General features: G+C 40.8%; 1 protein-coding gene across 3 annotated transcripts in view; it reads left to right on the plus strand.

The window, feature by feature from the left end:
• Positions 1 to 27073, plus strand: part of VPS33B (VPS33B late endosome and lysosome associated) — a 153794-nt gene that overhangs the window by 115138 nt on the left and 11583 nt on the right. For all 3 annotated transcript variants that reach the window (XM_033919658.1, XM_033919660.1, XM_033919659.1), the window contains 4 exons: positions 2244 to 2317; positions 15793 to 15894; positions 21088 to 21157; positions 25815 to 25931. In XM_033919658.1, the coding sequence (XP_033775549.1) occupies positions 2244 to 2317; positions 15793 to 15894; positions 21088 to 21157; positions 25815 to 25931 (363 nt within the window). The remainder of the gene's footprint in view (positions 1 to 2243; positions 2318 to 15792; positions 15895 to 21087; positions 21158 to 25814; positions 25932 to 27073) is intronic.

A 27073-nucleotide genomic window follows, 5' to 3' on the forward strand; every position in this document is an offset into this window, starting at 1 on the left:
TTCAACAAGGTTCCACATGAACAACTACTTTGGAAAATTGCAAGACATGGAATCGAGGGTGAAAAACGTGGATTAAAAACTGGCTGGAGCATAGGAAACAGAGACTGTAGGTAAATGGACAATACTCAGACTGGAAGAGCGTCACCAGTGGAGTGCCGCAGGGCTCGGTGCTTGGACCTGTAGTCTTACCTACGTCAGGTGGGAAGGCACTTGCGCATGCGCTGTGCAAGCTAACCACGAACTTTCTAAACTTAAAGTTGCAATTCACTTTTCAAGTGTCCATACCGGAGCTCCATCGGTGACGTCACTCATCAGTGAGACACCCTGCTGTCCCTGGATTACACCTGTTATGGTAAGTAACTGTGCTATCTCCGAGCTCCACTTCATACGCCACCTTCGGCCTGGGATCTCAACATTGTTTTGGACCAGCTGATGAAGGATCTCTCTGAGCCCTTGGAATCTGCTACACTACAGTTCCTAACATGGAAAACAGCTTTTTTAGTGGCCCTTATTTCGGCCAGAAGACTTAGCGAACTACAAGCACCGGTTATCTAAACAAACTATATCGTCTTGTATTGCTAATTGCAGCATTTCTTTGCTTATAAGAAAGCTTCCATGTCTCCTCCAGGTCACATCAAGTACGAGTGACAGCTTCATCAGTTGCAAGCTTGAGAGCAGTTCTCATACAAGATATCTGCAAAGTAGCAACTTGGTCTTTAGTTCATACGTTTGCTAAGCATTATTGTTAAGACCAGGGGTCTCAAAGTCCCTCCTTGAGGGCCGCAATCCAGTTGGGTTTTCAGGATTTCCTCAATGAATATGCATTGAAAGCAGTGCAGGCACATAGATCTCATGCATATTCATTGGGGAAATCCTGAAAACCCGACTGGAATGCGGCCCTCAAGGAGGGACTTGAGATCCATGGTTTAGACCAAAGTTCAGCATAAGTCGTTTAATTTGGACAATCCATTCTTTGCATTTGTTTCCATTTTCGAAATATAAAAAAACACCCAAAAACAACAAAAATCTTTTGATTTGCCTTCTCCCATTTTCTTGTTAAGGCTAGTGACTCACCATCAAGTAGGGCTGCATTACCCTGCTTGTCTATCGGAGAAAGCAAAGTTGCTTACATGTAACAGATGTTCTCCATAAACAGCAGGGGAATGCAGCCACACTTGCCCACCCTCCATCCCCATATAGCTTAATTAATGAAATGGAGACATACTGACAGGCTACGGGGGTGGAGCTTCACAGACAAGGTAGCTGCACGTGAACCTGTAGATGGAAAAAAATATATATACTGTAGCTAGGGGAGAGTTCCATGAGACAAGCTCAGTCCAGGGACTTCACCATCAAGTGGGGCTGCATTCCTCTGCTGTCTACGGAGAACACCTGTTTCAGGTAAGCAACTTTGCTTGACAGAAATCATCTACCCTCTGTGAAAAAGAATTTCCTAACATTACACTGAAGTCTACCATCCTGCAACCTCAATTTATGTCTTCTAGTTTTACCATTTTCCTTTCTCTAGAAAATATTTGGCTCTATATTAATACCTTTCAAGTATTTAAATGTCTGTATGAGTAGAATCTTTTTTGAAAAGTATGAAGGAAAAGTTGAAAATGCAGTCTTTCCCCAAAACCAGGCATGTCCCTGGGAGTGCGACTAAAGATTTGCACATTGTAGGACACACAGACTTTTAGCCATGTTGAGAGACGGCACTTTTCAGTCAAATAACATAGAAGAAACATTTTTTACCCTTATAGAATGCTTTGTAAAAACTGACCTCCTAATTAGAATAGTGGATGCGATTAATGCTGTTATTCACTTCTTGTATCAATTCTGAAGGATGAAAAAAAAGTAAAACTTTTTTTATAATAAAGGCATAAAATTATACATAGAATCTCAAATAGAATATATGCGATTTTCTGAGAAAGTCCTGCAAGCTAAATCGAAGTAAGATTGATTTGTTCTAGTATCTAGCAGCCTAAGCTTTAGGCGTACAAGTGATGAGATGCTGTAAGATGCTGTGTCAATCAAAGAACACTTGTCTGGTTGAAAAACTAGGGCTACTGAAGTCTGAGGCGGTCTGATCGGAGTATTTCTGCATACATTGGGTGAAATGACATAGTTTTGGAGGCATTATAAAACACTAGTGCTATGTTTCATCCAGGAGTACCTTTTAGACTTAGAATGGAACACAAATATGAATCAAATGTATTTTCCTTTTCCTTTTTAATTTCCAGGGAAGTTAAGTGATGCTTTTTCATCTTTAGCCAAGAAGAGTAATTTCCGAGGACTAAGCAAAAAGCTTAATTTGGTATGTACATTCCCTTCCATTCTGCCTGTAAAAGAATAGAAAGTAATGGCTGGCCAAGATTATAAGACCAGTGTAGACTTCCCACTTTCCCTTCCTGTCAGTGCTGGTGTAAGTGTGTTGGCCTCTCTAAGCAAACCTTCAGTCTTAGCAAATTTTAATAAATGATAATTCTTTAGCACTCTCCAGACTGGTATAGGATCTTACAAGCAGGTATATACAGTGTTCCCCCGGTTGTTCACGGTCGGCTGTTCGCGGTCATTCGCAATATTTTCAGAGCGCAAACCCCCGACAAGGAGAGGGCAGCGGGAGAGGCAGGAGAGAGCAGCCGGAGCGCTGCAAGTGCAGGAAATCACTCGCAGTTCGCTCCGACCGCCTTTTCCTGCACGAAGTCGGGCCTTATCCAATCTGGAGCTGCATGTCAAAGCAGTTCCTGATTGGATAAGGCCCGACTTCGTGCAGGAAGAGGCGGTCGGAGCGAACCATGAGTGATTTCCTGCACTCGCGGCGCTCCGGCTGCTCTCCTGCTGCCCTCTCCCGCTGCCCTCTTCAGGCTTCCCCATGAAAAACCGTATTCGCAGCTTTTCGAGATTCACGGGGGTTCCTGGAATAGAACCCCCGTGAATCTCGGGAGAGCATTGTATCTCATCATGACCAGCAGGTGGGGACTGAGACAAAACTTTGGAACTGTACATATCATGTGACCCCTCCCTAATTACCTCAGTCTTCTCTCAGTCTCCAGCAGGTGTGGTGAGCTGTACCCATCTCCCTTAGTAGGGCTGCTGGAATTTGTTTAGGAATTTTTGTTCTCTTTGTTGCCGGATTGAGCTTGGGTGGACCCTGTTTGGGGATCCGTCCGACCTCAGGGGTGTCAAACCAGGTGAGTCTCGAGCGTGGTTCCTCCCTCCCCTTTCCTCCACCTCCCTATTTTTTTTCTAGAGGTGCCTCAACAGTAAGCCTTACCCCCTGATGGAAAGGCATATTATTCAGAGAGCCAGTGGAGTCCGTTCTGTGAAAAAAACCAAAATCCTGAGGCAGTGCATGCTTTCCCTTTAAATATGCTGTGAATTACTGTATTTTTCAACTAACCCGGCACTTTTCTTTCTGCTAGGTCACGTATGGAGCAATTGAGTACTTCTCAGGGGAAGAGGTGCACAATTTGGCCAGACGCAAGGCACTAGTGGCAGGCCTAAAAACAACTGTTCAGGCCGGTGCAGTGGATGAGTCTCATCGGCAGCGGTTTCCGGTGTCCACGGCTCCCCACCACTAGTGCCTCACGAGCTGGCAGAGCTATGCAGGGAAGCCCGGTCTTTTCCTGCTGCCCACGGAGAAATTTCCTCAGCCGGTGCTGCTTGGGATTTCCTGTTAGCTGTTTTTTCTCTCAGCTGATGCCGGCTTTTGCCTGCTTTAGCTGCTGGGACAATTCAGTCCTCAACTGCTACAGGCCCTGCAGGGGCTATTTTTGGCACGTTTTTGCCTTTTTTCCTCAGTTAGCCTCTCCATCTTGTATTTAGCCTTCTCTCTGTTTTGACATAACAGGGACAGGTTACAGCAGGGTCTCCTGCTGAGGCAAGGAGTCCCATGGGGCCGTCAGGGTTTTATCCTCCCCCTCCTCATTTTCTTTTTGCTTTGTGTCAAGCATATTTTCTGGCATCCGGGGGTCCTACTTGTGTCCAGGGGGTCTTGGGGATTTGTTCTCTCTGCGCCTCCTGATGTTTTGACCCCTTGATTCTTTTTGCGTCTCCCCCTCCTCCTCCCTCGTCCAGGCGCCCGCTTCGGACGAGGACTTGTTGTTTGAGCTATTGCTACACAGCATACTGTGCCCATCGAGGGCAGTTCTGTCTTAACAGACACTGAAGAGCGTAAGTTGGAGACCATTTTTAAACAGAATTTTGATGTATCTGCCTTGGGGGTCCAGGCAGCTATTTGTGTGGGATTGGTGGCTTATGCTTTGTTTCAGTGGGTTGAGCCGGTTCTTGACAGTGAGTTTGCTGGTCAGGAGGTGGCGAAGATTCAGATGGCTGCCTCTTTCCTCTCAGACGCCCTCTATGACTTCTTGCGGACGTCTGCCAAATCCATAGCTGTGTGTCAGACCTTCTGGCTTCGGGCTTGGTTGACAGATGCGGTGTCCATCACTAAACTCTAAATTTTCTTTTTTGGGGGTCCTTGTTGTTACTTTCCAGAGGTTTTGGACTGGTTAGTTCACACTTTGACAGACTCGAATGTGCCCTCCCTGCCTGCAGATAGTGCTTGCCAGGCTGTTTGAGGTGGCACTGCTCGGGGGAGTCCGCAAAATTTCTGCAGGTACCACCCTGAGCGTAGGATTGCTCCCTACCCAACCTCTGATTTTGCCAGGGGTCGTTTCTTTCAGCGAATGCAGTCCTGTCGGGCCCGTCAGGAGGCTGGTAATCCCTCTGCCGGTTCCCCCGCTGACCGTCCTGCCCAATGACTCTGTGCCCGTGCCCCCTCTGATTCTGGTGGGTGCTCAGCTGGAGGTGATTCAGGATGGTTCTGCTCTGCAGTTTGCTCATTCCCTGCCAGATCAATTTCTTGCTTCTCCTTGCGTGGAAGTCGTAAGTTTTTCGCCAGATCCTTAAAATATTGCTAGATCTATGAGCTGTTGGTCTGCTTCCCCCTCAGGCATGTTGCACTGATAGGTACTCAATTTACTTTGTGGTGCCCAAGAAAATGGGGTAGTTTCGGCCCATCTTAGATTTCCAGGGGGTCTACAAGGCTCTCAGAGTTCTGTCTTCTCGCTTGGAGACACTGCGATATGTGATTCTGGCATTTCATCCAGGAGTATTTAGCCTCTCTCGACCTGACGGAGGCCTCCTTGCATGTTCCAATCTAGACTTCCCATAAGCGCTTTCTTAATTTTGCAATCTTGGGCCAGTACTTTCAGTTCTGTGTGCTTCCTTTTGGTCTGGCCATGTTTCCCTGGACGTTCACCAAGGTTATGGTGGTCATCGCAGCGGCCTTGCTGACAGAGGGCATTCTGCTGCATCCTTACCTGGATGATTAGTTGATTCGCGCAAAATCCTTCCAGGAGAGCACCCGGGTCACGGCTTGGGTGGTGGAGTTCCTGCAGTCGCTGGAATGAGTTGAAAACCTTGCCAAGAACCGGTTGACCCCTCCCCCTCACAGCGCCTGGAGTATCTTGATGTGATGTTCGACACCTTCTTGGGGAAGGTCTTGCTCTCAGAGGCCCGGGTAAGGAAATTACACTCTCAAATTTGCCTGCTTGTGGCGTCCCGGTGTCCTTGAGCGCAGGATTTCCTTCAAGTCTTGGGATCAATGGTGGCTTCCCGACGTGGTGAGGTGGGCTCAGGCCCACATGCGTCCTCTTCAGTATGCCCTGCTTCGAAGGTAATCGCCCCAGACCCTCAGTCTAGATCATCCTGTTCCTCTGATGGGCTTGGCTCGCTCCAGTCTTCATTTGTGGCTCCAGACCTCCCATCTTGTTCAAGGGATGAGGCTGGATCAGCCACAGTGGACGGTGCTTCTCACGGATGACAGTCTTCTCAGTTGGGGAGCTCAGTGTCTAGGTCACTCACCTCAGGGCACCTGGTCCACGGAGGAGGCGTCCTGGTCGATCAGTGTTCTGGAAACCAGAGCCATCCGTCTGGCGCTGTTAGCCTTCCACTCCTTCTTGTCAGGCAAATCGGTCTGAGTTCTGTCAGACATTGCCACGGCGGTAGACTTTGTCACTCGTCGGGGGCACCAAGAGCACTCAGGTAGCGCAGGAGGTGGCTGTGCTCATGCTCTGGGCACAGTCGCATCTTCAGGACATCTCGGCTTCCCACATAACCGGAGTGCAGAATGTTCAAGTGGACTTCCTCAATCGTCACATGTTAGATCCCGGACAGTGGTGTCTAAGCCACATGGCTTTTCAGTTGATAGTGCAGTCTTGGGGTCAGCCCCTAATGGACCTGATGGCCACAGGAATAAACGCCAAAACTCCCCGCTTCTTCAGTCGTCACAGAGACGGTCAGGCCTAGGAATCGCCTAGGTAAGAAGGGGAATTCAGACAAAGTGATCTCCACTCTCTTGGGGTCCCGCAGACTTTCCACTACTCGGGCTTATGTGCGAGTTTGGCGTACATTTGAAGAGTGATGTAAGGTGCGAAGAGTGGTTGCTTTTCGCGCTTCCCTGCCTAACATCTTAGAGTTCTTGCAAGATGGCCTGGACAGGGGCCTGGCTTGGACTTCTCTCCGGGTTCAGCTTGCGGCCCTTTCAGCCTTTCGTGGATTATTACAGGGTCAGCGTCTGACTGCCATTCCTGATATCATTCGCTTCTTGCAGGAGGCCAAGTTGCTCAAGCCTCCCATGCAACCGTCTGTTCCCTCTTGGGTTTTGAATCTGGTTATGTCCGGGCATGTGCGTTCCCCGATTGAGCCTTTGGATGCCTCCATATTTTCCACTCCCTCTTCGGTGTCTACTCTGTTACAAATTTTGCAGATGATACCAAGATTTGTAACAGAGTAGACACCAAAGAGGGAGTGGAAAATATGAAAAGGGATCTGCAAAAGTTAGAGGAATGGTCTAATGCCTGGCAACTAAAATTCAATGCAAAGAAATGCAGAGTAATGCAATTGGGGACCGTATATGCTGGGAGGTGAGAAGCTGATATGCACGGACAGGGAGAGGGACCTTGGGGTGATAGGGTCCAAAGATCTAAAGGTGAAAAAATCAGTGTGACAAGGCGGTGGCTGCTGCCAGAAGGATGCTGGGCTGTATAAAAAGAGGTGTAGCCAGTAGAAGGAAGAAGGTGTTGATGCCCCTGTACAAGTCATTGGTAAGGCCCCACTTGGAGTATTGTGTTCAGTTTTGGAGACCGTATCAGGTAAAATTTGCCTCTGCGGATGATACCAAAATCTGCCATAGAGTAGACACCCCGGATGGTGTGAATAATATGAAGAAATATCTAACGAAGCTTGAAGAATGGTCTGAAATTTGGCAGCTAAAGTTTAATGCAATGAAATGTGAGGTCATGCATTTGGACTGCAAAAACCCAAAGGAACTGTACAGTTTAGGGGGTGAAGATCTTATATGTATGACAGAAGAGCGGGATTTGGGTGTGATTCTATGTGATGATCTTAAGGTGGCCAAAAAGGTTGAAAAGGTGATTGCGAAAACTAGAAGAATGCTAGGAAAAAGAAAGCATTGATGCCTCTGTATAAGACTTTGGTGAGACCTCATTTAGAATATTGTGTACAATTCTGGAGGCCACATCTTCAAAAAGATATAAAAAGGATGGAGTCGATTCTCAGGAAGGCTACTAAAATGGTGCGTGGTCTTCGTCAGAAGGCATATGGGGACAGACTTAAAGATCTCAATATGTATACTTTATATGATCTTATAATGATTAAGGGGCTTTGAGGGAAGGTGGGGAGAGGGTTACATTTGTACTTATAAGTTATAATGATAAGATGTTCAAGTGCTCAAAATTAATTGTGTTTATTATGAATTTTTGTACACTTGATGAAAGTTTAAAAATGAATAAAGAATTTTAAAAAAAAAAGTATACTTTAGAGGAAAGGCGGGAGAGGGGAGATATGATAGAGACATTTAAACATATACATGGTGTAAATGAGCATGAATTGAGTCTCTTTTGCTTGAATGGAAGCTCTGGAATGAGAGGACATAGGATGAAGTTAAGAGGTGATAGGTTCAGGAGTAATCTAAGGAAATACTTTTTTTTTTCACTGAAAGGGTGGTAGATGTGTGGAACAGTCTCACGGAAGAAGTGGTAGAGACAAAGACTGTGTCTGAATATAAGAAGTCTTGGGAGAGGAAGAGATAATGGTTACTGTGGATGGGCAGACTGGATGGGCTATTTGTCCTTTATCTGCCATCATGTTTTTGTGTTCCTGCCTTCTTTTATGTATAAATCATTTTTTTTTTTTTTTAAGTTCTTTATTCATTTTAAATTTCTTACATCAAGTGATAAATATATAATACATATAATTTTCAATATACACTCGTAATTAAAAAGGGGGGGAAGGGAGGGATAAGAGGGATGGGAGGGAATAATAAGGAAATATATAAGGTAATCATGGGTGTAAAGGAAAAAAGAGAAATGAAATACTTAAAACATTGGGAAAATATACATAATTTAATACCTGAAAATTTAAAAATAAATGGATATTAAAATTATGTCTTTAAATGTTAACGGTCTAAATCATATGATAAAAAGGAAAAAAGCACTATCATTTTTAAAAAGGCAAGATGCAGATATATGCCTTATACAAGAGACCCACCTCTCACATATAGAATCTAGTAAGCTAGAAGGAGGCTGGGTCAAACAGTGTTTTTTCTCACCAGCTATAGGGAAAAAAGCAGGTGTTGCTATTTTAATTAATAAAAAATGCTCTGCTTCATTTAAACTAAAAGCTTCAGATATTCATGGAAGATGGATAATGGTGGAAATGAATATGGGAAATACTACCATGACGTTAATCAATATATACGCCCCTAATTCGAACCAAAATGAATTCTTTAAAACTCTTCAACAACTGATCATACCACTGGCTACTTCAAATCTTATAGTAGCAGGGGACTTCAATGCTGTAATGGATCCTTTATTAGATAAAAACCCAAGTAGAGTTATGAAATCTATGGGACTAGATAATTTGATTCAATCTTGTGATTTAATAGATATATGGAGAATACTTCATTTTGATGGTCGGGAATTTTCTTTCTGTTCTCATGTTCACAATTCCTTTTCAAGAATAGATTATATCTTTACTTCAAATCATCTTGCACATCAAGTGACACAAGCAGCCATTGATCCAATAATTCTATCTGACCATGGTGGAGTGTGGATCAAAATTAAAACTACAGATCAAAATAATAACAGACCAATTTGGAAAATGGATAATACATTGTTGGTTGACCAAAACTTTTGTGAAAATCTCCTAACAAAAATGAAAGAATTTTTTCAAATAAATGATAATGATGATATTAACAGAGAAATTTTATGGGATGCTTTTAAGGCATCAATTAGAGGACAAATAATTTCTTATTCGGCTTTTCTAAAAAAACAAATTAAAAAACAATTTTTAATCTTAGAAAAAGAGATTAAAAATTTAGAATCAAAACTTATAGAAAAATGGGAATATTCTATTCAACAAGAATTATTAAAATTAAAAGGTAAATATAATGAGATCTCATCTAAGATGATTAGGAAAGATTTATTTTCTCAACAAACATTGTACTATGGTAATTCAAACAAATCAGGAAGAATATTGGCAAATTATCTTAAAGCGAAAAAAAGAAAAACAAAATTAATAGCAATAAAAGATGAAAATGGAAATACATATACACAAATTGAACCTATTTTAAAACAATTCTTAAAATTTTATAAATCTCTTTATTCTTCCGAAAATTATCTAAATAAAGAAAAAGATGGTTTTGAATTTTTAAAAATGTTAGAGGGTCCAAAAATTCCTGAACATATAAAACGAAGTTTGGAAGAACCAATATCACTAAAAGAATTAGGAACAGCTTTGAAGTCCCTTAGAGTTGGATCCGCTCCAGGTGGTGATGGATATACAGTGGAATTTTATAAAACATTTCAAAATTTTTTATTACCCTATTTATTAAATCTTTATCAATATCAGCTCAATAAAGGTTGTATTAAAGGCACTATAGCAGAATCTTTGACTATTGTTTTGCCAAAGTCCAATAAAGATCCCACTTTGGTCTCAAACTATAGACCAATATCTTTAATAAATGTAGATGGAAAATTATTAGCAAAAATACTTGCGCTAAGATTAGCTAAAGCTCTCCCCCATATAATAGGTATGCATCAAACAGGATTCGTTGCTCAAAGACATTCATCTCACAATACCAGATTAACATTCCATATGTTATATTTAACAAAGAAAATGAATGAACCTACTTTTGCAATTTCATTAGATGCAGAAAAGGCCTTTGATAGAGTAGAATGGCCTTTTATGTATCAAGCAATGGAATGGTTTGGTATAGGTCCTGGATTTATACAAATGATACAAACAATGTACAGCTCCCCCTCTGCTAGACTATATATTAATAATACGTTTTCAGAAAAATTTAATCTACAGAGAGGAGTTAGACAAGGATGTCCCTTATCCCCTTTGCTGTTTGATATTGTTTTAGAACCCTTAATATTGGCTATCCAACAAGCTAAGGAGATACAGGGTATACCTCATTCAGATAAGGAATATAAGATATCTGCTTATGCAGATGATTTATTACTATATCTGAAGAATCCAGAATCCACCATTCCACATCTACTTGAATTGATTGAGAAATTTGGAAATTTTTCAGGATATAAAATTAATTGGAATAAATCAGAGATTCTTCCACTAAATATACACTGTACAAAAGGTTTATTTAAAACATTCCCTTTTGTTTGGAAGGAAGAATATATTAAATACCTTGGAATTTTGATAACAAAAACAGTAGATGAAACAATGAAAATTAATGAAAAATGCTTATTACAAAAAATAATAGAAATGTGTGAGCAATGGAATCCTTTGCATCTATCTTGGTGGGGAAGAGTACAAACTGTAAAAATGATGATTTTACCGGTAGTATGTTACCAAATGGGGATGATTCCAGTTTTTTTTCAAGATTCTTTTTATACAAAAATAAATAGGACTTTGACAAAATTTATATGGCTTAATAAAAAACCAAGAATTGCTCTAGCGTCATTACAAAGACCAATTAAAGAGGGAGGGGTAAATTTTCCCAACTTTTATAGGTATCATCAAGCCTATATCTTACGTCATGGTATGTATTGGATCCTCCCAGAACCCACAGATAATATTCCAGACTGGTTTTGGCTAGAATGGAGGCTTATGTTTCCATTACGTCTTAATCATGTAGTTAGTATCAAAATGCCAAGGTTATACAAAGATCATAAAATATTTATGGATACCTGGAAAACTCTAAAATACATAAGTAATCTTACTCAAATTCCAATTAGTAAATCAACCAACCAAACTATATGGCTAAACCCCAAGATCAAAATTGGCGGTTTTAAAGTCATCTGGAAACATTGGATGATAGCAGGCATTCGCACTTTGGATGATGTAATTAAAAATGATAAATTGCTGGAGTTTTCACAATTGCAACAAAAATTTGGTCTCAATAAAACACAATATTTTAAATGGTTGCAATTGAAGCAATCTATTCAGAAAGGGTTCCCTGAATGGAAAGATCTCGCTAAATATCACAGTTTGGAATTCTTATGTTTCCAGATGGACTCAATAGGTCACAAAGCCGCACAGTGGTATAAATTAATATCCGGATATATAAATAAAAAACCAAAAAATGGTCTTAGAGACATTTGGAGCATTGAGATAAAACACCAAATTAGTGCATCTCAATGGCCACGACTTTGGTCTTGGAGGCTAAAATGTACGGTGTCAGCATCTATGAGACAAACTTGGTTTTTTCTTCTTCATAGAGCTTTTTGGACCCCTACTCGTTTACAAAAAATAGATAGTTCAAGATCAAATAGATGCTGGCACTGTCATATTGAAATTGGGACATTAGATCATCTTTTATTCTTTTGTCCATATATCCTATCATTCTGGAAATCAATTTGGCCCCAAATTAACAGAATGTTAGAAAATCCGGTAGCCTTGACATATGATACTATATTATTTGGAACAACTATGAGAGCAAAAAGCCAAATTTCATCCAGTAATAACAAACTTTTATTTATTTTAACTGGAATCGCAATACAACAAATTACATTCAATTGGAAACAACATGATAGATTGAATTATATGTTCTGGTGGAATTCGGTATGCCACATATATAAAATGGAACTCGCTATTGCAACACACAAAGGATACATGAATAAATTTAAAAAAATATGGGGACCATTAACCAATTTTTGTAAAGAAGGATAATTTTTCCTATAAATAAAACTCGGAAATATTTGAAGACCGTTAACATGATTTCTCTAATGAACTTTTCCCATGATAAGATAATTATAAAGAGGGGAATGGGGTGGGCTTTTCAATTTTGATTATTACATACTAAATTAATAGTTAAAGAATGTACAATAAAATTGATTTATGTATAATTGGTTGGGAAGGAGGGTGGGACAGGGGATTATTATATTAATGTTAAACTTGATATTAATATATGAGTTAGTCAAGTGTGTATTTAAGTTTCTATTGAGTTTATTTGTAACACTTGTTGTAACACAAAAAAATGAATAAAGATTTAAAACAATATACACTTGAATATCCATCAATATATATTTTAATACAAACATATATAAAGACCCCTTTTGCAATAAATTATAAATCATCTGTTATTATAATATTGTACCCACCCTAACCCCTATTATATGATCTATCCTTGTGCTATGATATCTGATCTTTAGAAAAAAGAGCCAATGGTCCCCAGATTTTATTAAATTTTTTAATATAACCATGTTGTAACGCTATTGCTTTTTCCATCTTATATATATGGCAAATAGAATTCCACCAAAAAGTGAAATTTAATTTTGTATGATCTTTCCAGTTTTGAGTAATTTGTTGTATGGCGACCCCTGTTAATGATTAAGCAACAATATTACAAACAGAAATTTCACAATGGCCAACATATCAACCAAAAATTGTATGAAGTACCTGCTCAAAATTCAACAGCAGAGAACCCCCTCCCTCCCCCATACCCACCCCACTCACCCCATGTGAATCTGCCTTTTTTATAACTGTATCCCTACCCTGAAGTCCCCCAACTCTAGCCTCTCACCTCCTTCCTCTCCTCCCTTAATGCTGATACTGGGTATTAAAATGTCAGATGATGTTTACATTACATTTGGGATTTCTATTCCGCCATTATCTTTCGGTTCAAGGCGGATTACAAATGGATTGTCCAGAGATAAGAAGTATTTAGGGAGTAGTTTGTACATTTTCTTTAGTTGTTAAGGATTACATCTGAGTTGTCATGATATTGGAAGTTCATTTGTGGAAGTTGCAGGTGATGCTTGGGACATTTCTAATTGTGTTAGTTCAGTTTTATGTGTTTTATGAATAGAAGGGTTTTTATTTCTTTTTTGAATGTTTTGTAGTCTGTGGTCATGGTCAATAAGTTCTAGAGTTGTGGGTCGAGTTTTGCAGCTCGAGTGACTAGCAGGTCGTCGTACGTTTTTTTTTCTTTTGACGTATTTGGTTGGAGGGTGTGTGAATGGTGCGTGGGTTCTCCTATGTCTGGTTGAGGTGAATTGAACTAGTCGATTGTTCCAATAGGCTGGGCTGTCTCCATTTATTGCTTTAAATAGTAGGCAGTAAAATTTGAAGTGTATTCTCGCTTGTATTGGGAGCCAATGTGAGTCATGTTATGCCTCTGTGATGTGGTCGAATTTCTTCAGTGAGTAGACCAGTCTTAGGGCTGTGTTTTGTATTGTTTGTAGTTGTTTTATCATGGTTGCTGTGCATGGGAGATATAATATGTTGCAGTAGTCTATTAGACCTAGGATTAGGGATTGTACCAAGAGTTGGAATTGTTTTCTGTCGAAGAATTTTCTGACTTGCCTCAGGTTTCTCATGACTGTGAATGATTTTTTTTATTGTTTTGTTGATTTGTTGCTGCATTGTACAGCCTCTTGTCTATTAGCACTCCCAGGAGTTTTAAAGTGGGTTGGATGTGGTATGTTGTAGAGTTTATGATAAGGTTTGTTATGGTTGGGGTTTTGTTATTTTCGAGTAGGATGAAGTTTGTCTTGTCTGGATTTGGTTTTAGTTTGTGGTCTTTCATCCATGTTGCTATTGTTTCAAGTATTCTGTGTTTCATGTCTGCCATGGATGATGCTGGTTGTTCGAATGGAAGGAGAATGGTGATATCGTCTGCATAACTGTAGGAGGTTAGACCTTGTTTGTCTAGGTAGTAGCCGAGGGAGGCAATGTATAGGTTGAAGAGTATGGGAGAAAGAGGTGATCCTTGAGGTACTCCGCAGGGGTTAGACCATGGCTCGGATTTTTTTTGTTTGTTTTAACTCTGTAAACCACTGATTCCTGTTGAGTCCAGTATTTGTAGAAGGATGTTATGGTCTACTAGGTCAAAGGCTGCGGAGAGATCTAGTTGGATAATTAGCATTTTTTTGCCCGTGCTGAGGTGTTGTCTGGCGGTGTCCATGAGTGAGCATAGTAGAGTCTCGGTGCTGTGGTTGGTTCTGAAGCCTGATTGTGTTGGGTGGAGTTTAATGTGAGCAAGTGCAAAGTGATACATGTGGGAAAGATGAACCTGAACTATAGCTATGTGATGCAAGGTTCTAGGTTAGGAGTCACTGCCAGGAAAAGGATCTAGGTGTCATTATTGAGGATACGTGAAAACCCTCAGCTCAATGTGTGGCGGCGGTAGCTAAGAAAGCAAATGGAAATGTTAGGAATTATCAGGAAAGGAGTGGAAAGCAAAGATGAAAATGCTATAATGTTCTATGGTATGGCCACACCTTAAATACTGTGTGCAGTTCTGGTTGCTATATCTCAAAAAAGATATAGCTGGAATTAGAAAAGGTACAGAGAAGGGCGACGAAAATGATAGGGATGGGACAAAATCTCTATGAGGAGAAGCTAAAGCGGCTAGAGCTCTTCAGCTTGGAGAAGAGACAGTTCAGGGGTGATATGATAGAGGTCTATAAAATATTGAGTGGAAAGGGTAGATGTGAATTGCTTGTTCACTCAAAAATACTAGGACTAGGGAGCATGCAATGAAGCTACTAAGTAGTAGATTTAAAACAAACTGGAGAAAATTTCTTCATACAATGTGTAATTAAACTCTGAAATGTGTTGCTGGAGAATGTGGTGAAATCAGTTAGTTTAGCAGGGTTTTAAAAAGGCTTGGATAATTTCCTAAAAGAGAAGTCCATAGGCCATTATTGAGACGGCTTTGGGAAATCTACTGCTTATTCCTAGGATGAGCAGCATGGAATCTGTTTTGCTACTTTGGATCTAGCTAGGTACTTGGGACCTGGGTTGGCCGCTGTTGGAAACAGGATACTGGGCTTTATGGACCTTCAGTCTGTCCCAGTATGACAGTTCTTATGTTTTTAAGATGACAGATGTGCTGAAGACCTGTATTGTTATGACCAAGTGCAAATCTACTTCTTAAACCATCCCCAACACCTCCTAAATCCCCCCATCCAAACACAAAAACACCCCAGAAATGTAATAACCTAATTCAACCCCTTTTATCACTCCTATGTATATGTCAATGCACTAGTTGTGGTAAAGAATACCTTATATAAGATGATAGATTCTGTCCTGCATGTAAACAAAAAATGAAAATGTTATCTCAATATGTATATGAGGAGAAATATAGCAAGTAATATACGCAGGCATATGGAAGGATATAGAAAATGTTTCTATACAATCAAAGCTCAAAGAAGGGGGGAGGTGAAAGCCAATCAAGGCTGACAAGTGGAAGTTCTTCATCTATAATAATGCATATTTATGTATCTCTCTTGATTATAGATTCCTCATGTGGATGGAGAATATGATCTAAAAATCCCCCGAGACATGGCATATATCTTCAGTGGAGCTTACATACCTCTCAGCTGCAAAATTATTGAACAGGTGGGTATCTATACAGGCACAAAACAGTTGAAATAACTGTCATGAACATAGCACAAATGTTCCTTTATAGCTTCTGAGTTTCAGTTATAACTAGAAAATCCCTCAATAACCCCTCTCTCCATGAGGAACTTTGGGCTTACAGTTATAACTGAAAAACTCTGAAAATCATCCTTAACCACAGACTGTGGGATGATACAAAACACACTTTCTGTATTCTCATGAGAAAAAGGAAGCAACTGTTCTTGTGTTTTAAACCCTCCCATGGTGCCAGCAGAAGATCTGGGTGAATCAGCACAGAGTGGTAGGAATAAAGGCACAAGATCTTGCCCCTCTGCAAGGTAGGAGGAGAGGACTGGGCCTGGAAAATTGGAAAGAGGGGGTTTTTTTTGGTTGGGGGACTTGAATTAAACTAATTGGGAATTTACCTAAAAAACTACAAATGTGGGTTTTTTTTCCTCATGATGTGAATATATTGATAAAATTCTCTTTTCTGTCTTGAATGCCAAGTTTTATAAGTGTTTAAGAAAAACCATAAGATTAAGATCATCTGATAATGGCAATAATTTGAAAAGCCATTTCACAGGGAAACCAGTATTTTACATGTAGAAATATTATGTCATAAAATTGCCTGAAGTATATGCACTTAAACCTCTGTGTATAAGTTTCTGACCTGAGCGAAGACACTCCCAGAAGTAGGGTTGGAGCAGATTTTGCACTTATGTACATCCTTTATAAAATGCATGCATATGTGTAAACCACTTCAGAAAAGTTGTGCATACTACCAATTCCAGTGCAAAAGAGACGCAAGTCTTGACAAGTGAGTTTCTTCCATTCACCTTTGAGGATTGAAGAAGGCATCATTTGCATTTTTCAGCTCCGCCTCCTTGTGTCACTGCCAGTTCCTCAGTTTTTCCTTTAGCAAGCAAGTTGAGGAGGTGTCTTTTCATCTGATTTATTCTTTTTAAGTTTTTCTATCCAACTTTTGAGGCTTCCTGTTGCTACAGAGATTCCTAGCTCTGCCTGAGAGAAGATGTAGTCTCTGGATCAGGAGTAAATTCTTGGACAAGAAGCTACAAGGACCCTGAATTTGTGAATCTTCTGTGGAAAGCTTATTTGATGGACCTGGGTTGCAATGCACTGCCTGGGGGCATGTCAGTATCAGCCTGGGGAGAGATACCTCTTCAGAAGGTCTCTTCGGTGTGCAGGAGGCTGGCTCCCAGTGTGTGTGATTAAGCTGAGCAGGATTTGGAGGATGGGAGATCAGACTCCATGCCTTTATTATCCCAGGGCTCAGCTTCCTTTCTGGAGGATTCCTGTTCCCTGTCGGACCGGGAGTCAAGAGGCGATCATTGCTGTCGACCAGGGAGAAGATCCGTTGGTGTGGTGATTGTTCAAATCAGCTACCATCCCGCATGTCATTATGGATACAACCAGGGAACTGAAGTTGGAGCCTCAGTGCAAATCCATCTCACAGTGCACAATCATGACTGGCATAAATGTTCAGACCACCTTTTTTCCTTAACATCTGGACATCACCTTGCTGGTTATGGAACAATGGGAAATTCCAGAAGGCTCCCTGAAGTTGGCCAAAACTATATCGCAGCTCATCTCTGCAGGATGGGAATCCAGGTGCACCCATACCTGGACGATTGGCTGATCAGAACACAATCAAAGCCAGAGAGCGAGCAGGCAGTGCAACAAGTCGTGAATCTCCTACAGGATCTTGGCTGGATTGTCAATTTCAAGAAGAGTCATCTAGAACCATCCCAATGCCTGGAGTACCTGGGGGTCTGCTTCAACCTGGTAAAAGGCCACGTCTTTTTTCCCGAGCCATGCAAACAGAAGCTCGGGAAGCAGATTTCAGATTTCTTAGTGATGCTGAATCCCACAGCCTGGCATTACCTTTAGGGCCACCCTGAAGGTAGCTGATGGACCTGACCATCAGGATGGTTTTCTAATCTGGTAGCCATAGCCGGTGGCGTAGTAAGGGGGAAGGGGGCGCCGGCACCCCTCCTCCCCTCGCCCACATGCGCCCACTTCCCTTCCCCCATACCCCTAGTGACATCAACGGGAGAGATAACAGTGTCGCAAGGAGCATGTTGAAGTTTATTGCTCACAAGGGTACGAACTGAGGAGCTTGAGGCACTGCCCAGTGACACAAGGAGGTGGAGTTCAAAAATGTGGGTAAAGGAAAGAAACCCACTTGTTTTGATTAGATTGTAAGCTCTGCTGAGCAGATAACCAGGGGTAGGGAACTCCGGTCCTCGAGAGCCGTATTCCAGTCAGGTTTTCAGGATTTCCCCAATGAATCTGCATGAGATCTATGTGCATGCACTGCTTTCAATGCATGTTCATTGGGGAAATCCTGAAAACCCGACTGGAATACGGCTCTCGAGGACCGGAGTTCCCTACCCCTGAGATACACTCTCTTGAATGTTTTAATGTACAGCACTATAGAAATGATAGTAGTAGTTAATAGCCACACAAAATCCCCAGCTTAATATATACACATACTGCATATTTTATTAAGCAGCCCAAAATATGTGGTACAGAATAAGCTATCTTACAGGGGGTGTATCACTATAAATTACAAATTATATGAGGACTAACAACATAATATATTAATATAAACATGCAAAATGTTGTGTGATGGTGACGCTGAAAGGCTCCCCTCTTCAAACCCAAAAAGAGGGAGAAAAAAGCCTCAGACTAATATAGCAGTATATAACCCAAAGGTCCGCAGCAAACTGCTTTAAATACTTTCACTGGTTGGATGCACTTCAAACACAGTGCAATTTTGATGGTTTTATCCTGTTGGCATTTGTCGGATTTTTATTTCATTGTGATATCAGTTTGTTTTGGACACCTATAAAGTTTGACTTTTTAACTCCTGGAGTCCAGGGCCTGGTTCCACTGTTTTGTTCCATATCCACTGACTTTTGTGGTACCTAAGTCCATTTCTGTGGAAGGTAGGACCGCCTTTGTGGCCTAGACCACCCCACAGTGTTTTTTGTTTTTCAGGACTGTCTACATGTGAACCACACAATGGTTTAAGGGATCCTGAAAGAAGAAAGACTTTTTTTTTTTTTTTTCCTTATTATTTTTTATTTTCAAATTTTACATAAAGTGTACAAAATACTAAAATACAATTGATAATACACAATATCATTTTTATATCTAATACATCATATTCTAAATATATTTTTATCCCCTCTCCCTCCCCCCACCCTTTTATTACTTTTCATTCATATATTACATATTGTATAACATATTATAACATATTATGTAGAAATTATTTTCATTACCCCCCTCTATGTGCGTCACAAAAAAGATATTTAAAAGAAGAAAAGAAGAAGAGAAATCCTACTATTTATTCATTGCAGTATTTTGTCAATGGCCCCCATATTTTTATAAATTTAATATATGTCCCTCTTTGTATTGCTTTTGTTCTTTCCATTTTAAATATATGACATATTGTATTCCACCAAAATGTATAATTTAGGTTATTATAATTCTTCCAATTATTAGTTATATGCTGAATGGCAACCCCTGTCATAATTAATAAAAGCTTGTTATTTTCTGGTGAAATTTGACTTTTTTTCCTCATCATCATTCCAAATAATACCGTATCATATGATATTGCTATATGATTTTCCATCAATTTATTTTTTTTTTAAATTATCTTTATTTAATCTATACCAATGGAAAATATAATGTGACACCAAGATTTATTTGACAGCAAAGTATCAAACAAACAACAGCATTAACTGCTTCATCATTCCACTCTCTGGTTTGCTCTGATTCAGGAGAGGATCCAGTCCTTCACAACTGGGGCATTTTTATGTCTCCCATATTACTATACCTCTTTCACACAACACCCATTCCTCTCACCGCAAAGATACATGGGCTCATGTCTTTATCAATGCAATTTTACAGAAAATGTTTTTTGGGGGGTTTTAATTCCTTTTTTCATACTACAACAAGTGTATCATAAAAAAATTTTACGATCTCATAAAATATACACTTAATTTTCTTACATGTATCATTGTAAATACAATATATCATTCTAAATTCATATACAGTGATATATGAAAATTGTTTGTATTATGTTTAATTTACATGTTGTAAGAATTCAAAAATGAATAAATAAAATGTAAAAAAAAACAACCAAAAAAAAAACAATTGTTACTAAAATTTAAAGCCCTCCCTACCCTACCCTCCCACTACAAATTACAATTATAATAAAGATATTGACAAATACATATATATATTATGAGATAAAAAACATAAAATTATACCCACCCACCTCCCCTCCTAACAGATATTTTATTATGGGAAAATGGTATCATTCATTACAGAATTCTGCTAATGGTCCCCAGATCTTCTGAAATTTACCAAAATAACCTCTCTGTGTTGCTAATGCACGCTCCATTTTATATATTTTATATATATGGCATACGGAATTCCACCAATTTTTCCATAATTTTTCCAATTGTATGTGCAGCATAGAAAATGTTTTATAAAATGACCCCTTTCATTGCATCTCAGTTATCTAAGAACATTCCAAGTAATTAAACTAATAGTTTAAGATTGTCTACTATATAACAGGTTGCTTAGCTACAGAAGTAAGTATTGAACACGTTACCCCAGTTTTCCAATAGAAAATACACACAATTTCCTTTAGAATATTATGCCATAAAAAGTACTGTACACACAAATTTCCAGCATTATATTTGTACATATTCCTGTGTTTTACAAAGTGTGCATGCAAATGGTATCCCCTTCCCAACCCTGCCACCCAGGAATGCCTTTGGTCAGTTTGGGTATGTATATGCATTTACCCCCATATACAAACTCGTAGTTCAGGGAATTCCAACAAAACCATTTCATGCATTAAATAAAAGTATACCCATCGTCAGGAAACACTGCACAGATTAGAGTAATGTGCTCTGCTGCAGCTACTGAAACATTCAATAAACATATGACAGTTATAAACGTAAAAATTATTTGCCCATTGGGTTTCAGTGCTAGGTACTCCCCTTTTTACCACTAAGCATCAGAAGCAGTATGGTAGAAATAATGCGTCTTAATCAGTAATCTTGTGTCTCCTCCCCCAGCTTTCTGAATTGCCTTTCTTGCCTACATCGTATTTCACGGCTACAAGTATAGAAATGCATACAATTCTCTTTTCAGGTTTTGGATCGCAAGGCTTGGACAGGACTGGAAGAGGTAATTCGTCTACTCAATGGGAATGAGTTTGCTGGTGAGTTGTGCATGTGTATGCTATTATGTAGCAATCTTTTCCGTATTGTGAAAAGAAATTAAATTGCACACACTCACACACATAGATTTACGAGAATAGTTTTTTCATTAGGCAAGATAAGTCAGTTGCCTCAGACACAATTTTTGTGGGGTGGCAATAGAGACCAAAAGAGTTACAGCAATCAGAAGTTCTGGTGGAAAGGACATATGAGCCCTAACAATAGGTGATATTCCTCTATTTGCTAGTTGATTGCAGAGGGATGAAATTTATATTCTTCAGCTATACCTCCTTCCCCAGTGCTCTAGAGCTCCCCTTCAGTTTTTTCCTTCTGCAAGCAAGTTGAGAAGGTGTGATTCCGATCTGCTCTGATATTCTTTCCCCCCCCACCCTGAGTTCAAGGCTTTTCAGTGCTGGAGAGGTCCCCTGTGACTCCAGGGCAGCTCTGCCTGGGAAAAGACATAGATTCTGAAAAGGGTTCCTTGGCCTCACATCCAGATATCGTCAGATTTTTGAAGGGGGCACTCAGGTTTAAGACCTCCAATAAAACAGCTATTACCCACATGGAACTTTAACATTGTCCTGAATGGCCTTAGCAAGGCACCTTTCAAGCCATGCAGGAGGCATCCCTGCTGAATCTAACAGTAAAGACAGTTTTTTTTGGTAGCCATAGCCTCAGCGAGGAGGGTCTTGGATATACAGGCACTTTCATGCAGGGAACCATTCCTCAGGTTTACAGACATGGAAGTTTCTCTCTGTACGGTCTATTCATTTTTGTCAAAGGTGGTGTCATCGTTCCATGTCAATAAAAAAAAAAAAAGTAATTTTACCCACCTTTTAAACCATGGGTTCCAAGAGGAAGGACAAAGCGTTGAACTTGCTGGATATAAGGAGAAGTTTTCTACGATACTTGGAAGTTTATGACTTTAATCTTTCAGATCATCTTTTTGTTTTAACCAATGCGGCGAGACTAAGCAAGCCTGCATCTAAGGTGCCATCTTCAGATGGATTCATATGGCTATTTCATCGGTGTACATTGGCTGTGGAAAACAGCCACCGTTTACCTTGAGAGTACACTCTACTAGAAGTATGGCATCTTCATGGGTGGAGATGAGGGCAATTTCTCCTGAAGTAATTTGTAGAGCAGCTACGTGGTCCACTCTCCATCTCGTATTTACAAAGTTTTACAAGGTGGATGTGGCGGTGAGTGAGGATGCCACAGTTGAGCCTTCAGCATTAAGCATTAAGGGCAGGCTCATCTGTCTCGCCATAGATTCAGAAGACTACTTTGGTACATCACCTATTGTCAGGATTCATATGTCTTTTGCACCAGAAGAGATTAGGTACTTACCTTGATCATCATCTTTCTGGAAAAAGGACAATGAGTCCTGACACTCTGCCCTGTCAGTCTGGAGTTTGGCTGTCTACTTTTCAGACAAATGTGTGTCCAGAGCTGGAGATTTTCTCCTGTCAGTCAGATATACTAATAGAAAATTGAAAGAAAATCGTAAAGCGGTAAGTGAAGCTTTATGAGCTCCATGAGTTTCATGCTGGTTGCATTTTGACGGGTGGTTGCAGTTCAACCTATGTTGTTTATGGTGTTGTTTAATCTTGTTAATCATGTCTTACAGAGCAGAACAGAAATGTTTAGTGGGGAGCCTCTCCATTACCCCTCTTCTTATTTCTCTGTTTTAGTACTGTTTGATTGTTTTGGTACAAACTGAAGGGGGCTCTACAGTACTGGAGAAGGAGGTAGAGCTGAAGAATGTAAATTTCATCCTTCTGCAATCAACTTGTGAGTAGAGGAATATTGCCTGTTGTCAGGTAAGTACCTAATCTTCCTTTAGAGTGCCATCCCTGCATGGTCAAAAGAATCACATGATAAAAGCTGATGGAGAACCATCTCCACCACGTCCCAGCCAGTTATAAGAAAGCCACGAATGGTGAAAAGTGCCGGCTTTGCCACATGAACAGTGGTTACACTGCTTAAGGGGAGGAGTGCCAATCTAATCTTATAAGCTTCTTTGATTGGGTGACAGGAAAACTAGACTCAGGAGAGGCTCTGGACATAGTATACCTGGATTTCAGTAAAGCTTTCGACAGTGTCCCACACCGTAGACTATTAAACAAGATGAAATCAATGGGGTTGGGTGAGAAACTAACTGCATGGGTCAATGATTGGCTGAGTGGAAGACTTCAGAGGGTGGTGGTCAACGGCACCCTCTCTGAGACTTCGGAGGTGACTAGCGGAGTGCCGCAGGGCTCAGTCCTGGGACCATCCCTTTTTAACATATTCATAAGAGACCTAACCCGGGGGCTTCAGGGTAAAGTATCACTGTTTGCCGATGATGCCAAACTGTGTAACATAGTAAGTGAAAGCAACCTCAAGGACAGTATGACGCAGGATCTGATCACGCTGGAAAACTGGTCCTCGACATGGCAGCTGGGCTTCAACGCTAATAAATGTAAGGTCATGCATCTCGGCAGCGGAAATCCATGTAGAACATACTCCTTGAATGGAGAAACGCTAGCTAGAACGTCAGAGGAACGGGACTTGGGGGTAATCATCAGTGCAGACATGAAAGCTGCTAAACAAGTAGAGAAGGCCTCATCTAAGGCAAGGCAAATGATTGGATGTATCAATCGAAGCTTTGTCAGCCGCAAACCTGAAGTCATAATGCCACTCTACAGAACCATGGTGAGACCTCATCTGGAATACTGTGTGCAATTCTGGAGGCCACATTACCGGAAAGACGTGCTTCGAGCTGAATCGGTCCAGCGGATGGCCACCAGGATGGTCGCCGGACTCAAGGGTCTCTCATACGAAGAAAGACTGGGCAAACTGCAGCTCTATACCCTGGAGGAGCGCAGAGAACGGGGCGACATGATTGAGACATTTAAGTACGTCACTGGTCGCGTCGAGATGGAAAACGATATATTCTTTCCCAAGGGACCCTCGGTCACAAGGGGGCACCCCCTCAAACTCAGAGGGGGGAAATTTAGTGGTGACACAAGGAAGTATTTCTTCACGGAAAGGGTGGTAGATCACTGGAACAAACTTCCGGTGCAGGTGATCAAGGCCACCAGCGTGCTTGATTTTAAGAATAAATGGGACATACACGTGGGATCCCTACAAGGGCCAAGTTAAGGAACAGGGTCACTAGCACTCAATGGGGTGGGTCAATAGAGTGGGCAGACTTGATGGGCTGTGGCCCTTTTCTGCCGTCATCTTTCTATGTTTCTATGTTTCTATGAGTGGCGATACTGTTCTACTCACATTGTTGCCCTGCCTCCTTTTGTCTTTCTCTTAAAACACCACAGTGCACTGGCAGCAGGGGAAGCACATAAGCATACATCAATTTCTGTTGCTGTTAACAGAGCACAAGATATGACGCATGCTTAAACTCTTTTGTTGCCTGTCCTTGAGGGGTTCTGGACAACACTGCTGAAGTAAGCAGGTTCTGTGACTACCTTTTCTCATCATCCTAGCCTGAATAGGGAGGAGAAGGTTAAAGGCGGGGTGAAAAATCATCACAGTAGGATTGGAGAAATAGTCTTCATTTGAATACTCTCGGTGCCCTTGTCCCACACAATCACACTCTTGCTATGCTTCCAACATACACACTGCCCCACTCTAAACATCCCACCCATAATAGATGCTTCCACACATCACTTTGGTTATAGACATCTCTACCCCCTATTTCATTTCTCAATCCCTCACTCAAGTGTAGCAAGATCGCTACATCTCTGAAGGGGACCACATTGCTTCTTGACTGGAGTTGCGAGACCCCTTGTCTCTTCTGTAGAATCCAAGGGCAGGAAAGGAATACTATCTTATGCTTTGCCTCAGGCATCAGATTTTCCAAATGTCACACAAACTTACTTTATGGATTCTCCTCTGTGCTGTCTTGAAAACTAATGTCTGGTATTATACCCTGGTGCTGTTTGTGAAAATGGGAAGGGGGAGAGGGGGAGTGCTGGAGTGGTTGTGCTATGCTGGGTTCCTTTTTGCATATGTGTTGGGACTGCCCCCGGGTTCAAGGATTTTAGTCTGCCTGTATTAGCTCATTGCATACTATCTTGGGAAGTCAGCCACGGGTGGGAGATGGTACTTCTTTGCTTCTTTAACCCTTCTGTGCCTGAGGGGGAAGTGAGTTTTTGCAGACTGGTGCTGGCTGTTAGCTGGAAGCGGCCTGATGAGCCAATTGGAGGCTGGTTGTTGACAAATTGCATCATTGGCATGTTCTGTATAAACTCACTGCCCTTAAGTGTGATAATTTGCGTAAGTTTGAAAGTATTTGACACTGGGAACGCTGGTCTGGGTTTTGAGAGAGGAGGGAGCTCTGTTTCTTTTTCTGTTTTACTGCCATTGTTGGTTGGGGTTTTGTTTGCTGGGAGCCTCTCTGGGGAAGGGTGACGGGAGAGTTTGGTTATGGGTTATAAGCTTTGTTGGTAGGGGTGGGTGCTACGATTGTAGTGGGATTTTGGGGAACTTCTTGTTTGTGGGTTTTGGGGAGCCGTGTTTCTTTGTGCTTGTCTGGCTGCACATTTATTATATTTGTACATTTTTTTTGTGTTCTTTTCTGCACAATAAAATATTTTTCTCAGTTAAAGAAAAGAAAAAGTAATGTCGACAGTTTTACTGCCTTGTTAATTTCAGATCCCCTTTCTGAGGGCAGTCCCACGTCTGATTCTCAGCGACTCATCTTAGCTGTTTTCCTCGGTGGCTGCACGTTTTCAGAGATCTCAGCTCTCCGATTCTTAGGGAAATCAAAAGGTAACAGAGAAGGGATAAACCAAAAACAAATACTAAAGAAGTGTCAAGTATAGTAGAAACAACACAATCACTTCTCAAAAAAATACTATAGTATAGTTTCAAAACGAGTGAATGCCGGGCCTCAGAGACCGATTATTCAAGCCACTCTTGCTGAATAATAATTTGGTCAAGATCTCAAAATGACGCCATTTTTAAGCAAGGTCCAGCAATAAACTAGGCTATACATGTTCCGCACTGTGACTGGTTTTCCCCTGACGAAGCCTCGCAGGTGAAACGGTGGCCCCGTTGGGTTTGGATACAGTGCCGCTCCACATTTAAGCTAAGTGCTTTTCAATTTTCTCGCACTTTTTTGTATCGCTGGATGCTTTATAAAATCACATATATAAAGAAGTAAAAAATAAAAAATAACAAAAGCTATAAAAAAAAAAAAAAGTTAAGGCTACATACATATTGATCAAATAGCTTTTGTATGCCAAAGGCCAATGATTGAGATCTTGACCGAATTATTATTCAGCAAGAGTGGCTTGAATAATCGGTCTCTGAGGCCCGGCATTCACTCGTTTTGAAACTATACTATAGTATTTTTTTGAGAAGTAACAGAGAAGGGAAAACAATGCTTGGTCATAGAAGGACAAGGCCTGCAAGACTCTGCTACAGAAAATTTACCAGATCACATTTGTGCAGTGGTAGGGCTGGTGCTCTGGTTATATGCTTCATGTCACTTAATGATGTATTCAGAAGTAGGGTGCATTCATAAGAAGCCTAAAAGAAACTGAAGGAAGAAAGAGAAACAGTGAGCTATAAATAGGGGAATACTGGAGGCACTATCTTCAGTTTGAATTTTTTTTCTTAAAATATGCAACACCCTCCCCCCCCCATATTCAGTCTGCAACAGCTGCAGGCATATTTAAGGAGAAATTAGGCCTTACTTGCTAATTTTCTTTCTTTTAGTCCCTCCAGACCGCACAGATGGGTGGATTATGCTCCTCTGCCAGCAGGTGGAGGCTGATAACAAACTGAACTGCATGTGTAGTATAAGTACGGTATTTTCACGCATATAACGCGCATGCGTGTATAATACGCATATAGCGCGCAGGTCCAAAGCATGTCTGTAAAAAAAAATTTTATATAGCATGCACACG

Source organism: Geotrypetes seraphini, chromosome 14 (genome assembly GCF_902459505.1).
Source record: "Geotrypetes seraphini chromosome 14, aGeoSer1.1, whole genome shotgun sequence".
Taxonomy (NCBI): Eukaryota; Metazoa; Chordata; class Amphibia; order Gymnophiona; family Dermophiidae; genus Geotrypetes; species Geotrypetes seraphini.